The following is a 12500-nucleotide window of genomic DNA, read 5'->3' on the forward strand; positions in this document are numbered from 1 at the left end:
TGGGGTAATTAGAAAAGTAATAAAGTGAGTACAAAGAAAGCAAATTTATTTTTAAAATGTGAAAATAAAATCTGTTGCAATATCAGGTATAAATAGTTTATGTAAAATTTTAAATAAAATGACGAAAAAAGGAGGAAAAAAACATGAACTTCAACGAAAAAGAGAATCTGAGGAAAATAGGAAATGAGTATTAGATATGGAAGATAAGAAATGGAAAAATAATTATGAAAAAACAGTTAATAACGATGAATAACAAAATCAACGCTAAAAAACAATGTATGGCCGAAAATGACAAAGAAAGATAGGATAAAGCGGGGAAAGAAAAATAAACGAAAAATGGAGGAAATGTGAGGAAATGATAAGAGAAAATTAATGAATAACTAAGAGGGGAAATGAAAGAAATGACAGAGAGGAAAAATGAGGGGAATGTCTAATGTGTAAAAGGGAAATAAAGAGAAGGAAAAGAGTGATAATTGTCGATCACGGAAATAGTGGACAGAACGAAAGCTGGAGAAGAGAAAATGGAAAAGAGATACAGAGAGAAACTTTAATTAAGTACATTACATTATGAGGAGGAATTACACAAGGAGGCATTGCCAAAAAATAAACACAAATAATCAGAAAAAATAATGGAAAATATACACTAATTAATCTGGGGAATATGCACGAATGTGAAATAAACAATCAAATTACATGAAGAGGAAAAAGAACATGCTTTAATAAGAAAGAGAGAGAGAGAAAGAGAGAGAGAGGAAAATGGGAAGGTATAAAATTACACGGTATAAAACTGAGTGAATTTAGAGGAAAGTCATGGAATAGGACACAAAGGAAATGGGAAAAATGACACTAATTAATAAGAGGAAAAGCGAAATAGGAGGTAACCGCGAAAATGAAATAATGTATGAATTTCTATGAGGAAAACAAAGAAAAAGAGAAGAAGCTTCGAGAGTAAAAATGAGAGAAGAGGGAAAGGCAAAAGTTTATGAGGAACTGATACAAAAAGACGATAAACTTAGAAGATAAAAAAACAAATAAAAATTTATCTTGAATAAAAAGAACAGGACAGGAAAGAAAAATATGTCAACGAAGAGGAAAATCAGTAGAAAAATTCCAGTAAAGATAAAAATCGAAAAGAAAGCAACGACGAAGAGGAAAAGGGAATACTCGAAATTTCAGCGAAAAAAGAGAAAAAGAAAACTGAAAAAATAAAATGCAACAAACTTTACGTAAACTTAATATCCGGAAAAGGAAAATGCAAGATGCTACGAAGAAGGAAATGGGAAAATATGCATAAAATACAGTGAGGGAAAATGACAAAGAAGGAGGAAGTGAAGAAAATAATAACAAGATCAATTTTGAATGAAGAAATCGGTAAAGAGCGGAGGACATTATGAAGACCGAAGAACAGAGTGATGAATTGGAGAACACAGAAGAAGAAGAAAAAAAAAAAAAAGTATAAAGAATAACCGGAAATTGTACGTCATTCCAACAGGGAAAACTACAAAAAGAGACGAAATAAATAATGACTGCGGGAACCATTCCTGAACCTCACGAAGACAATGGGGGAAAAGATGGCGCCAACGTAGGAGAAGAAACAATAGCGATGAATAAATCATAAGAGAAATTGCACATTAATTCCACAAGAAAAAAAAAGAGGGGGAACAAGGAAGAAAACAACGAAGGGGGAAAACAAAACGAGTCGTTGAATCCATCGGAACTCGGAAGAACTATCTCTCTCTCTCTCAACAAATGAGAGAGAAGAAGATTTTCATAAAAGATCAAGCGGTGTCGGAAGGCCTCAAGGGTGGTGTATTTCATTAAAATTTGAAGTGCCGGATTCCAAACAGATTTACTGCGGGGGGCGTCACAAGCGCCCCCCTAACACCCCCCCCCCCCCGGCCCCTTCGCCTTTCCACCGCCCCCCCATTCCCTTCACCCAGCCGCTGCTATGGGAAAATCGGTTACACAACAGCCATTTTCAAATGAACTGACCCCTCACCCCCGCCCTCCCCCCCCACACTCTCCTCCTCCCCTCCTCCCCTTCCCAACCCCCTGGCCGTAGGACCGCAGCCCTTCAATCGATATATACGTTTGTTCGATTTTCTTGTGTTTAACGGAAGAAATGATCCGGGAATCGTTGTACATTAGTGCGAGGAGGCAGAATTCTTATGTCCATTAAAATACTTAATGTACATTCCTAAATATACGTGCGCACACACATACACACACACACTATATATATATATATATATATATATATATATATATATATATATATATATAATTTAAGGTTTATAAAAAGGTAAACATACTACCGTAAAGTTAATACAAATGGTTTATACACACATACCCTGCAATATGTGTGTATATATCTATTATATATATATATATATATTATATATATATATTGTCTGAGTATAAATGAGAGCTAGGCAGATGAAATTAACTCTGGACATTCTAAGTAACGCTAGTTCAAAATATAAGCCAATCACAGAATTAGAATTCCTCGAAGGAAATCAGTGTGACGTCACAAGTGGCAGCGATGCGTGTATACAAATAATAATACAGGCCATGGCAGCACCTCAAGGATTTTCTCAGACAAAATCCTTAACGAAATAAACATTGAATTCTATTTAAAAAAAAATCTAATTAAAATGCAAGGATTTGAGTCCTAGTAAGTTTTGAAGTAACGAAACAGGGCAGCGTAACCCCGTAGAGTTTCTCAGGTACCAACTTGCAAAATTTATGCTATATAAATTACAGCGGTGCGTGTTCTAATAATAAAGTAAATAGGTAGATGATATATACATATATATATATATATATATATATAATATATATATATATATATATATGTGTGTGTGTGTGTGTGTATGTATAATTTCAAATTTAGGCAGGATCTCCTGTAATAAAAGGCAATATGCGATATCATATTCATACTTAGAGCACAGAATCAGTGATGAACTTTTTCGAAAAAATTTCCACAGAATTAACCGATGAAAACACACTCTTATATATATATATATATATATATTGTATATATATATATATATATATATATATATATATATATATATATATATATATATATATATATATATATATATATATATATATAATGTATATACTATATATATATATACATATATATATATATATATATATATATATATATATATATACATAATTTATATGCATATATATATAATATATATATATATATATATATATATATATATTATATATATATAATACTATATATATATCATATCTATATATAATATATGTATATATATATGCATAATATAACTATATATGTATTATATATATATATATATATATATATATATATATATTATATATATATATTACTTACGTACGTGCGTGTGTGTGTGTGTGTGAGTTCTACATCTGTCGATGGATGTAAGCAAAGCACTCTCCAACATCTCTGTGTACAACACATGACCTCCGGATGCAATCCTGACGTGTTTCGCAAAACTATGTGCACCGCCGCCAACTCTCAAACGTAATTGTAATTGTACTTGGCGACCAAAAAACAGAAAACCGCTCTGCCCTAATTACTGACATTACATTAAATGTACTATGAAAGGAAGCTGTACATTAACAAACATAATTTCACGCTTTAATGGAAATGAAGACTGACTGCATATGAGAGAATGCATGTACGTAGGTGTAGCAGCAGACCCTGTTGGCTTTAAATGATGTATTCAGCAGTCTACATTAATTTTTTCGAGATGAAAGAAGACTTAGCATATTCTCTTTCTAGTTGGTCATAAGGTTTCACAACATGCACATACATATGTGGACATTACACACTCATTATATAATATATATATATATATATATATATATATATATATATATATATATATATATATATATATGTGTGTGTGTGTGTGTGTGTGTGTGTGTCGTGTATATGTATAGTGTGCGCCTAATATATATATATATATATATATATATATATATATATATATATATATATATATATATATTATATATATATATATATATATGTATGTATAAATATGCATGTATGTATATAGTATGCGTCTGTGAATTTCGCACAAGTATATATGTGCATAATCATATTTTCTAATCTACAAGATAAACTCAATAAATTCAATCTACAGCTCTTATTATTTCCCACAACACAAAAGAATTAAAAAAAAAAAGGACGATAACAAACAAACAGCAGCATTTTCGAGTGACATAAATAAACGGGCAAGAATGAGCCGTAACTCCGACCACTTCATTACCTGAAGAGTCGAAAGAATGACGATATCTGATGAGAATAGAATGAGATTAACCTATAGCGCACCAGTCGAAATAATTCATCAAGAAATGTATTAAATGACGCACACGCTCAAATGGCGACCTTTGGCAACAGCGGAGATCGTTTTCAGACAGGGATGTATCAAGCCAAAAGGACATTATCCGAAGAGGTGCGTGCATTCGTACGCGCGCTCGCACACGCACGCAAAACGCAGCAGCAGTTCCGCACACGCATTTTCGCTAAGCCTAAAAGCTGGAGGGGGAGAAAGATGCAGTGAAGGTTTAGGTAGGCTTAGGGAGGCAGAAAAAGCCTACTTAGAGAAGCCTTCCGCTCATATTGGATGAATGTAGGTTACGGATTTTTACCCATGAAAGTTTTATCATTCGTTGAATTTCTCATTTCTGTTCATTTAGTTTTGGGAAGACCTGACGAAATGGCGATATTGGGGATACGTTTACAAATATAGTCATGCTTTTTAGATTATGAAAATTTAGCACATTTTGCGACGAGGTGTGTCAATGACAAACAATTATGTTTTTAATTATATTTTCTTATTCCTACCTATAACCTCGACGTTACCACTGGTGTTGACAAAACAGGACGAATGTAAATAATAAAAGGTGTCTGCAAATTAGTGAAATTTCTGATTTATCGTTGAATTTCGAATTTTTTCAACGAACTTCAGAGATAATATGAAGGAAAGTGACGAAAAATTCAGGTTTCATTTTTCTGTAGCATATCTTCTCTTATTAAATTTCAAAATTTTACAATCGGCTTTGACTGGATAACCCTGACATGGGAAATAATGTAATATCAATATGGGAAATTATATTTTTCAAAGAATGTTCTGTATGTTTATCATGACCTTTGACAGAAGTAAGTGAGAATTATAATGACCTATCAATGAATTTTTATCTTAGAATGTCGATGGATTTATAATGTCATAATATATATATAATATTATATATATATATATATATATATATATTTATATTATATAATATATATATATTATATATATAGACAATATTGCTAACAACTTTTAAAAATAATTGTACAAGTAAACCATCATTTCAATTCTCTTAAAAAAAACAAAAAACTCAGTCAAGATGAATATAAGAAAACCAACAAAAAACTAACGACAACGTTAAACATCCCCAATTTCCCATTATAGGAACGAAAAAAGAAAAAAGTAAACAGAAAAAAAAGAAAGAAAAAGAGAGGGGAAGGGAAAAAGGGGCCTATGGCTTTTCGAACCTAAGTATGATTAGAGGAATATTCAGCCTTAAAACGATTTTACGTCAGGCCTGTGATTGGTGAGGCCTGGGGTAGTGTGCAAAGAGGGGAGGGGAGGGGAGGGGGAATGGGGGATAGCTGGGAGGGATGGGAGAGGGAGCGGGGTAAGAGGAAAGGTTGGCATTTACGCTGACGCCCATATGATTGGATGATGGGCGTTCGATATCGATTCCGATTCATTATTGATTGGCCGAACGGAAAATTCTGGAATACAAAAAAAAATTTAATGACAGCACGTCCGGTACACGAGAGTTCATTTAATGCCGATAATTAGATGGAGGACGGAATGATAAAGAAAGAGGCAAAATACACCAATCGTGAATAAATCGCGGGTTAAATAATGAGACGTAAATAAGCAAACGAATAAATGGAGACATGGAATTGATGAGTGTTTATACTAGTTTCTTCGATTACCACACGGCGGATTCTATACCAGGAGGAACCACTCAATAATCTTATCGGCTGACTTATCTACGGATGCAACTTGCGATGCAATTAAGCAGCTATACAAGTTTTGACACTGTTAATGACAATTTACAATTGGCCGTTATAAGTCTAATGTTATCTTGATCACATGATTTATTCAATAACAAAAATGTGATATAAATCATAATAAGAGATAATGTTTCATTGCAGAATTTCGAGAGACAATCAGATCAACCCTAAGAGTTTATCAATATGGAATAAAGACAGAACATCTGAATTTGTCTTGACAGCTTTCCAAGAATCCCGCTTTTAACATAATCATCATAATACATGGGAATACAATATCGTGTAATAATTGACAACACAGATAATTCCCACAAGAAATGGATGATTAATCAGCACTCTCTGTGTTTCTGATATTTCTAAAATTGGGTTACCGAAACTTGGCGGTAGAATAAGCAACACAAAACGTGAAATAAAACGTTAATAATTAGAAATTAAGAAAAGGTTAAACGGGTAAAATTTTGGTCCAGCTGAGGATTTTGGACAATTGACTTAAAATGATGAATCGTGACCTAAGCGTTAAGACGGGGAATGCCAATGAAGTCCCGTAAAAGAAGTCTACTAGGAGGACTTCAAAATGAAGCACTTCAAATAGCACAAACGTAACGACAAATAAATGACCGCCTTTTTGGGGGAGAAATTCGGTTTTACAAGGAATGACCTGAAAATGCAATGAAGTCCACGGTGGACTTCAAAATAAAGGACGTCAAAATAAACACCTCAAACTGACTGTCGGTCGTCGCAAAGGGCCCCCTGACGAGGGACTTCATAAAGAAAGGACTCCATTGAAAAGGAAGGTCTCGCCCAAGATCCTTACCTCTGCCGGATCTGCCGACGAAGCGGAGATCGTTGAACTTGGCGACCTGGTTCTTCATGACGGCGGAGTTGTTGCGCAGCTCGCCGCAGAAGTTCTCGTCGTTGCCAGCGCGGATGGTGACGATGGTGCCGTCCTTGACGTCGTCCAGCGCCACGACTTTGAACGACATCGGCAGCGACTTGTTCGACCGCCAGTGGGTCGGCAGGGCCGTGCACAGGATGTTGGGCGCCCCCGTCTTGACCAGCTCGCCCGGATGCTCGCCGCCTCCACCCATGCCGCCCATCCCGCCCACCTCCGTCGCCATGTCACCTGCGCTGCGCCACGCCACCGTCATTAGGGCGCGCGGGTCAGCGGCACCCGCATGAGGAGCCACGGCGGCGGCGACTCAAACGCCCTTCCACCCACGGGATGTGGGCGTCCGGAAGGAGAACGACGACGACGACGACGCCCCGGGGGTCCTCGTCGAAGACTCTGGGGTAATGGAGGCGCTGCGGGGGAAGGAGGGGTCAGAGGGTCTCGCTAGACCTCTCTCTTAGAAGGTCTTCAGGAGGGACAATAATTATGACTGAAATAACAACAACATCAATGTCAGCTGGAAAGCGGATAATTCCACTCAATATTTAAACCATTCTGAAGGCGCCGAATTCAACAAAATGGAAACTGAAGTCGACTGTATTTTCCTCCAATTCAGCGCCTCGGACGAAATTCGCAGCCGACTGAATTCTGCCTGGCCGTCGCCGAACGCTCAGCGAGCGACGGACCCGTTTTCCAGGGCGATTTTCTAGTTCAAAAAGAATCTTCCGCTACTCCAGAATTGATCGTTCGTTCCCCGAGGGCCTACAGCTGGAAGAAGTTTGGAAGAAGAAGAAGAAGAAGGCGCTCGCTGAGATGGGCCGAAACCAAACGCTCTTAATTGTCCCTCGTTTTCAGTTGTTTGCTTGTTTTTTCTTGCGATGCCACGAGCGCTTTTGGCGACTTAATTTATTATCGGAGCCAAGTGTTGAAGGACTACTTTTTTACGTCCAGTAAGTCAGTCAATGGCGGGGAACATCAACTGGTCTAGTTTGTTATTATGATGTTGAATTTGTTTACAACTTTTCAAATTTGACATACACTGTAAATAACAATTCTTTGATAATTATGTCTCGTTCAGATTTCTTCTTTATGAATTGATAGTCAAGTTCAGTTTACCTTTGCTTACAAAAGATGATGAGTGAAGGCACTAAAGAACATTACAAAATGATGTTTAGTTTATCGACCGTATTCTGTGCATAGTTAATTGTAAATGCAAAATGTTGAAACTTCACAAACCTTATTTGTTAGTAAGTCAACAATGTACGTTCGGCAAAGTACGTGAAATCTCGCAAACTCTTAATTTTCAATTTTCTAATCACTTTCCGAATAACTTCCACTCACACAGAGAACAAGTCAGTGGGCAGCACCACATCGCACTCACAAGTACAGAAAGCCAATCCCGTCGGACTCCGTCATGAGCGGGTATAGTAGTACTATTGGCGATTTCGTCACACACACACAAGAGTAGGAGAAGAAGGCAGCAGCAGCAGCAACAGCAACAGCGACAACGCTCTCCGTCTCCAGCCCCGTCAGACAGACAGTCAGTCAGTCAGTCGGCGAGAAGGACGTGGGCCAAGGTGTGTGTGGGTTTGCAAGTCTGGGTTTACAGGTCTATTCCGTATGGCGTCGCGGTGATGACTGACTGGCTAGAGGGTGACGGTCTGGGGGTTGTGACTAGGCCGCGGACCACCACCCTCCTCCCAACGGCCAACCGCGCGGTGAACCCAACACTCGTCCGAACACCTGCCCGCTCACCACATCAATATTCCATTTTTTCCTCGCCGCTTTTCGCCAATTTTCGGAGGCATTTCCCGAGGCGTGGCTCTCATTTCCGCCGGTTTCTTCCAGGCCCGTCGAGACGGATGCCCGGCTCCTCGAGGAAGAGAATGCCCACTCGGAAAAAAACCGCAGGGGAAAAAATGCATTTTTGCGTATCGCCGACTTCGCACGCCGGCCCGGAGACACGATTGACTCTATCATTACCAGCGCGGGGCCGGAGAAGCCATTGCTACCCCGCGAGTTACTTCATCCGACTTGGTCGCTCTAAGATTATGTTTTTGTCCTTATACGTCAAGAAATACTTTTTCTGGTCAACGGGACGCCGCACATAGAAAACCATTATTAAATCTGGGCTGTCTTCTCTATAAAATACAGGACAGAACATACGGGAAATACGGAATCCGACCGAGGGGCGAGGGTGAAAGAGGCGTCTGGCATCTCTCGAAACCACTAGTCGGCCAATCAGCCAACCGCTACACACCTCAAACCCCGCCCACCGGAGAAGCCCAGGAAAAGAAAGACATTAAATATTTACAAGGATTTTTGACTCTGCTCTTTGATTTCAGAATGGAAAATTGAGCTTGTAAGCGTTCCAAAAGGTTATATGAAGACCTGCCGTGTGTTCTTTTCCCCCCAGCTGTACCATTTCGACAGCGGAGTTAATAAGAAAATTGATCTTTAATTCTCAGCCTGGGAAGAGACGGAGCCAACGGATACAGATTATAACTTCTTTTTGTTTTTCTTTCTTTTTCTTTTTTTTTTCTTTACTACTGCTGGCTGTTGCGGCCCGGGGAAGGAAGGAGACGACAGTAGGGGGAGGGGTAGGGGTAGGGGTGATGAGGGAGGGGTAGGGGAGAGGGGGGGATGGAATGGAAGTGAGGAATGGTCTTCGGTTTATGCTATGAAGACTTACAAACAGGATATAAATGGTCTTCTTTACATCCCGCGTTATCAAGAAACGCGCGAATTTCTTCTTCACGAAGGTTATAGCTATACTGGTGCCATCGCGGGTTATAAGTGACATCTTCAATGACCGCAAAAAAGAAAAAAAATGGCGATATATTGGGCAACGTTCACACGTGAAATCACACCAAAACTGTTTTCTGTTCATGTTTAGATACAAAACAGCTTGTAAACAGACGAGATAAAAATCAGGCTATATTAAATCAGTTGGAAGATATTCCATGGTTTTTCTTGTATGAGGGAGTTCAATCATATAACTTCTTGACTCCCTGTATCTATCAATTCATAACATAAAAGGAAATGTTTCCGTTTTTATCAAAGTAAACTTACTTCCCATTAGTGTAATTTTATCTGTTAAAAACATACTGAAACTATTATGTATATATATTATATATGTATAAGATATATGATATGATATATGATATACGTATATATATACATACATACATATATATATATCTATATATATATATATATATATATATATATATATATATATATGTATATATAAAGGTATAAGCCACGAAGGAAAAATAAACAACGGAGTTTACTACAAGATCTTTCGATCTTGCAGGAACTCCGTTGTTTATTTTTCCTTCGTGGCTTATACCTTTATTTATGGATTATCACGTTCCAAACTTTCGTGATTCAGTTTATATATTATTATTATATATATATATATATATATATATATATATATATATATATATATATATATATATATATATATATATACATATATAAAACAATCATAACTAAACATATAAACAAATCAATCCTCACTTAAATTAATTCCCTACAAAGGTTAGTTAGTTTTATGACTTGCGTATCATCCAAATTTACGGTCCTCATTCGGAGGCCCATAAAAATCGGAGCTGGGCTGAAACGCCCTTACTAATTTTATAGACCTAAGGATCAAGACGGGCCGCGTCAAGACGAACAAACAGAGGAGACAAAAGTCGCGCCTACGAAGAGCGGAAGGAGGTCCTTACTGATTTGTTACGGAAGGGAGAATGGGCGGGGGGGGGGGGGGGGGGGTGGGGGGGGGGGGGGGGGGGGGGGGGGGGGGGGGGGGTGGGGGGGGGGGGGGAGAAAGGGGGTCGTTGTGGATGTGTTGCGGATAATTGTTATTCGTTCTACGAAGTTATTGTTTATGGAGGTAATAAGGAAGTAACAGAAGTAAGTAAAGAAAAAATTATCAGATTATTAAAAAAAAAAAGAATATATATATATATTATATATAGTATATATATATATATATATATATATATATATATAATCTATATATTATATATATATATATATATATATATATATATATATATATATATATATATATATATAAATGTGTGTATCGTGTATATATATATGTAACATTCAAAGGAAGAAGGTATGTAACAGATTAAAATTGAGTATAGATATGTCGGTGATTGCATGTATTTATTTGTTGCCAATTATATTCTCACTATACATACATACATACATATATCTATTATAGTATATATATATATATATATATATATATATATATATATATATATATATATATAATATATATATATATATATATAAATAACTGAAAAATTAATTACACACACAAATACATGCAATGACCTCAAATCTACGCAATATTCGGATTTTTATGGACCTTTCATTCGAAAGCCAATATTTACTTGTAAAATGGAAAAGAAATAAATAGAAATGATAACATTTACAACTTCGGTTTATGCTTCAAAATGCAGTCAACTAAGCTGAACAATGATGCGTGGGTTCATGTTGAACCCTGAAGGGTGTGCCTACCAGTCTGAATCACATGGCTGGTGACTTTCAGGTAATATATGTATATATATATATATATATATATATATAGATATATATTATATATATATTATATATATATGTGTGTGTTGTGTGTGTGTGTGTGTGTGTGTGTGTTGTGTGCGTGTGTGTATGTGTGTAATATGGGGCATAATGCGATTAACGAATAGTGCCAAATATATTTTTGGGATATTTCTCATGTAATCTTTCAAATACTTTTAAATAATTAAATTCAAATAAATAGACTCGTGCATAAATGCTACAGTATAATTTTTTAATTATTATAAGACTTACATCCCCAGAATACAGTGACACTTTCTCATCTACTCTCTCTCTCTCTCTCTCTCTCTCTCTCTCTCTCTCTCTCTCTTCTCTCTCTTGTATGTGTATGTATATATAGTATATATATATATATATGTATATATATATATATATATATATATATATATATATATATATATATATATATATATATATATATATATACATATACACTCTCCTTCACAAAATAAGTTATATCATCAGACATTGAAGGCGATGTCACAAGAGCACATTTATTGGCATCTTGAGTCCTTCTACCACTGATGTTTGCTGCAATAATTTTCTGTCTACGTGCAAATTGGCAGGTATATTTACTGATGGATTTTACTCAATGAATTTTATATATATACAAATGCGTGTGTATAATCATATATGTATAGATACATATTTAATATATATTTATAGAATGTATACTGCTTCGGTGTAAAATTAAGGAAACGGATTTAGTTGAAGAAGTCTCACGTAAGTGTATTTACTGATATGTTTTGTACCGTTGGGACAGTATTGGTCTTAGTATCTTATGTGGTATTTATGTTCTTATTCATTTATAAATTTACTCTATTCAAAACCGGTGTAAACTTACACTCCGGCATGTTTCTCTGTTTCTATAGATTCTTCTTAGGTGAGTTCGTCTTTTCATATTCA

The 12500-nt window shown here is 36.3% G+C and overlaps 1 protein-coding gene across 3 annotated transcripts in view; it reads right to left on the reverse strand.

The window, feature by feature from the left end:
* The window catches only part of LOC135199269 (segmentation protein Runt-like), a 58323-nt gene extending 49408 nt beyond the window's left edge, over positions 1–8915 (reverse strand). For 2 of the 3 annotated variants that reach the window (XM_064227164.1, XM_064227163.1), the window contains exon 1: positions 6900–8915. In XM_064227164.1, coding sequence (XP_064083234.1) covers positions 6900–7233 — 334 coding nt within the window. In that variant the 5' untranslated portion in view covers positions 7234–8915. The remainder of the gene's footprint in view (positions 1–6899) is intronic. The other variant, XM_064227162.1, reaches the window with a different exon arrangement.
* Positions 8916–12500: the final 3585 nt, after the last annotated feature.

This window comes from Macrobrachium nipponense, chromosome 23 (assembly GCF_015104395.2).
Source record: "Macrobrachium nipponense isolate FS-2020 chromosome 23, ASM1510439v2, whole genome shotgun sequence".
Lineage (NCBI taxonomy): Eukaryota > Metazoa > Arthropoda > Malacostraca > Decapoda > Palaemonidae > Macrobrachium > Macrobrachium nipponense.